We start from the raw sequence: 3,534 nt of genomic DNA on the forward strand, positions 1-3,534 counted from the left end.
CGTATACAACTCCTCGAACGTGAGTCTCTGCTCGCCTATTACCCGCTTCAAGTGGGCCTTCACCGAACGAACACCTCGCTCCCACAATCCACCGAAATGAGGAGCGCGTGGCGGGATAAGGTGCCACTCGACCTGCTCCTCGGCCAACGCTTGGGAGATCTTGTCGTTGTGCACCTGTGAGGCCAATAAACGACCCAGGTCGTTCAGCTCATTCCGCGCGCCGATGAAGTTCGTGCCATTGTCTGAGTGAATAGCACGGCAGAGGCCTCTACGCGAAACGAATCTCCGCAAACAATTAAGGAACGAATCCGTGGTTAGGTCTACGGCCAACTCTAAGTGCACGGCCTTCGTTGCGAAACAAATGAACAAACAGAGGTAAGCCTTCCTACAGAGCCGGGATCGTCCGCGCTCAATCACGGAGAAAGGACCGGCGTAGTCCACGCCGCAGGTAGCAAAGGCACGAGCGGGGGTAACGCGTGCGGCGGGTAAATTACCCATCTGCGGCTGTAAAGAAGCGGGGTTCACTCGAAAACAGACTATGCAGCCCCGAAGCACCTTCCGAACGATGCGCCTACCTGAGACTATCCAATACCGTTGGTGGATGGATGCGCTCGTTTGTTGATAGCCGGCATGCAGCAACCGCAAGTGTTCGCGCCGAACCAATAACGCAGCCAGTGGGCCCGCGCTCGGTATTAAGATCGGATGCCTCTGCTCGAATGGTATGGTCGCGTTCTGCAACCGACCGCCCACCCTGATGATCCCGTGATCATCAAGAAAGGGTTGCAACGAAGCTGTAGGGCCCTTCCCGTCCAGGGTACCCCTTTCTCTAAGTTGCCGAACTTCTTGGCCGAGATAGGCTCCTTGCGCGGCCCGAATCGCGATGCGCTCCGCGGCAACCAATTCCTCCACGCAAGGGGGGAGGCGATCCCCGCGCCCCGTTTTTCTGACCTTGCCCCGACCTCGACTGTTTTCGCAAAACCGGATCGCGTAGGCCAAGATTCGCAGAATCTTGCCGTAGTTCGAATACCGCGATAGTATATCCGTAACCAAAGAGTGATTGACCGCTACCGACAATTGGGTCAACTTAATCGGACGTTCCTCCGGAGCATCAATGTCCGGGATTTCATTGACCGGCCACCGGTCCTGATCTGATGTCAGCCAAGATGGCCCGTGCCACCATAACTCGTTGGTGCTCAGGGAGGTGCTGCTTGTCCCGCGCGAGAGGAGGTCTGCCGGATTGTCGGCTGAGATGACATGGAACCATTCACCTGTGTTCGTCACCGTTTGTATCTCCGATACTCTATTCGCGACAAAGGTTTTCCATCTCGAGGGGCTGCCCTTAATCCAGGCTAGGGCTACCTGGCTATCTGTCCAACAAAAAACTTTCATAGGCGCGATGCCCAACGCGTCCCGAACCTTCGCAATTAATCTTGCCAACAATACGGCACCACACAGTTCCAAGCGCGGTACGCTGATCGTTTTCAACGGTGCCACCCGTGACTTGGCACACAGCAATCGTACGACCCAACGACCATCGCTTGCTCTTGAGCGCAGGTATACTGCGGCTCCGTAGGCCCGTTCTGACGCGTCTGCAAACCCGTGCATGTCTACATCGACGTATGAAGACAGGACGCGACGCGGTATTTGCACTGTCGTAATCTCCGCCAGGTCTCTACGGAAATTCACCCATCGTGAGTGTAAGTCTTGCGATAGACTTTCGTCCCAGCCTACCTTACCCTGCCATAACTCCTGCATAAATATCTTGGCCCTGATTATTACCGGCGCAATAAGTCCCAATGGATCGAATATTTGGGCAATTTCCGCTAACACCCGACGTTTCGTGATTCTACTCGATGCGATAGACTCGACGCAATAACCCAACTCGTCGTTAGACATAGACCACAAAAGGCCTAACGTTTTAGGTTCCCTATCTAATGACCTGAATTTTAGGCCCTGAGCGTCATCCGCGCCTGATTCCACCAGCCTGGGATCGTTGCTCGCCCATTTCCTAAGTGGGAACCCGGATTCCCCTAATATTGTTTCTAGGGAGCGTCGGAGCTCCAGTGCCTCTTCCAACTCTTCGCAGCCGGTCAGCAGGTCATCCACGTAGAAATCGCGCTGAATGACTTTGCTGGCATGAGGGAACGATCGCGCACAGCCACGGCCTATCTGATTGAGGACGCGCGTGGCCAAGTACGAGGCTGACGCGGTGCCATATGTCACCGTGTTGAGGCAGTATTCGCCTATTGCGTCATTTTCCGAGAAACGCCAAAGGATTCGTTGATATCTCCTATCCTGCTCTCGGACAAGGATCTGTCGGTACATTTTACTGACGTCCGCCGCGATTACGATTGCGTGTTTCCGAAATCTGAGTAATATGCTCAATAACTCGTCCTGAACTGGGGGGCCTACTACCTGGGCGCTATTTAAGGATACTCCCGACGAAGTTTTCGCGGAGCCATCGAACACGACCCGAAGCTTGGTGGTCGTGCTATCCTTTTTCATCACTGCGTGATGAGGCAGGTAGAAATTACCACCGACCCCTCCTACAGCCTTCGCGTCCAGCCGTGTCATGTGTCCTAGCTCGAGGTACTCGCGAAGGAAATCCCGGTACTGTGAGCGGAGTTCCGGCTCTTTCCGAAACTTGCGCTCCAAATTTAACAACCGACGCTCGGCTTGGCTGCGAGATTCGCCTAATTCATTTATCCGCTCATTAAATGGGATGCTGACAACAAAACGCCCGGTCTCATCGCGCCTGGTATTCTCTACAAAATGTTGCTCGCAGGGGTCGTTTACAGGTGCAACCGAGGGTTTGACTTCCTCTACCTCCCAAAACTGGGCAATCGCCGATTCAAGTGCCGCGTTAGTGACCACGTGGCTTGTGCGTGTTGCGCTCGACCGACCTTGGGCTTGAGACCATTGCAGGCTCCCGCCCAGCACCCAGCCCAGTCGGGTCTTTTGCCAGATTAGATTACCGACCCCTACCCTAAGTTGCCCGATGCAGAGTAGGTCCCAAAAGAGGCCGGCTCCTATGAGGAGGTCAATTGGACCCGGGGTATCGAAATCCGGGTCCGCCAATACAAGACCGCGAGGTAGATGTACGCTGGCTCGATCAACGGGTACATTGGGCATGGCCGCGGTGATATGCTCTATCACTAGGCAGGGCAAGGTCGCCTTGAAATCGCCGCGACTTGACAGCATTGTCACCTGCGCGGAGGAATTGACAACGCGTTCCGAACAACCCAAACCGCCCACCGTAGTTTCCGCGGCTCGACAATCTAATCCAACCCGCATAGCAAAATCACGGCGCACGAAATTCGCCTGTGACCCGACGTCCAGGAGCGCGCGGCATTTATGGGCCTTCCCCCCTTGCCCTATCACTAGCACGACAGCGGTTGACAAGACGGTCATCGTCGCGATGGGCTTTGCCGTGCCCGCGACCAACGCTTGGGCCACCACGGACGGTGCCCTTGAAGGAGCCTCCCTGTTGTTAAGGCTCTGTTGACTAGCCGATTTTTGTTCCCGGTGCAGCAA

The 3,534-nt window shown here is 55.2% G+C and overlaps 1 protein-coding gene across 1 annotated transcript; it reads right to left on the reverse strand.

Annotated features, from left to right (window-relative positions):
• Positions 1-42: 42 nt before the first annotated feature.
• On the reverse strand, positions 43-3,201 carry LOC144477563 (uncharacterized; the record flags this gene model as incomplete). Its single annotated transcript, XM_078195292.1, has 2 exons — positions 576-3,201; positions 43-242 (listed from the first exon to the last, which is right to left on the reverse strand). Coding segments are annotated over exons 1-2 (2,826 nt in total), but the record flags the coding sequence as incomplete, so codon positions are not given.
• Between the last annotated feature and the right edge of the window lie 333 nt (positions 3,202-3,534).

The sequence above is a fragment of the Augochlora pura genome, unplaced genomic scaffold, assembly GCF_028453695.1.
Source record: "Augochlora pura isolate Apur16 unplaced genomic scaffold, APUR_v2.2.1 APUR_unplaced_1927, whole genome shotgun sequence".
Classification (NCBI taxonomy): domain Eukaryota; kingdom Metazoa; phylum Arthropoda; class Insecta; order Hymenoptera; family Halictidae; genus Augochlora; species Augochlora pura.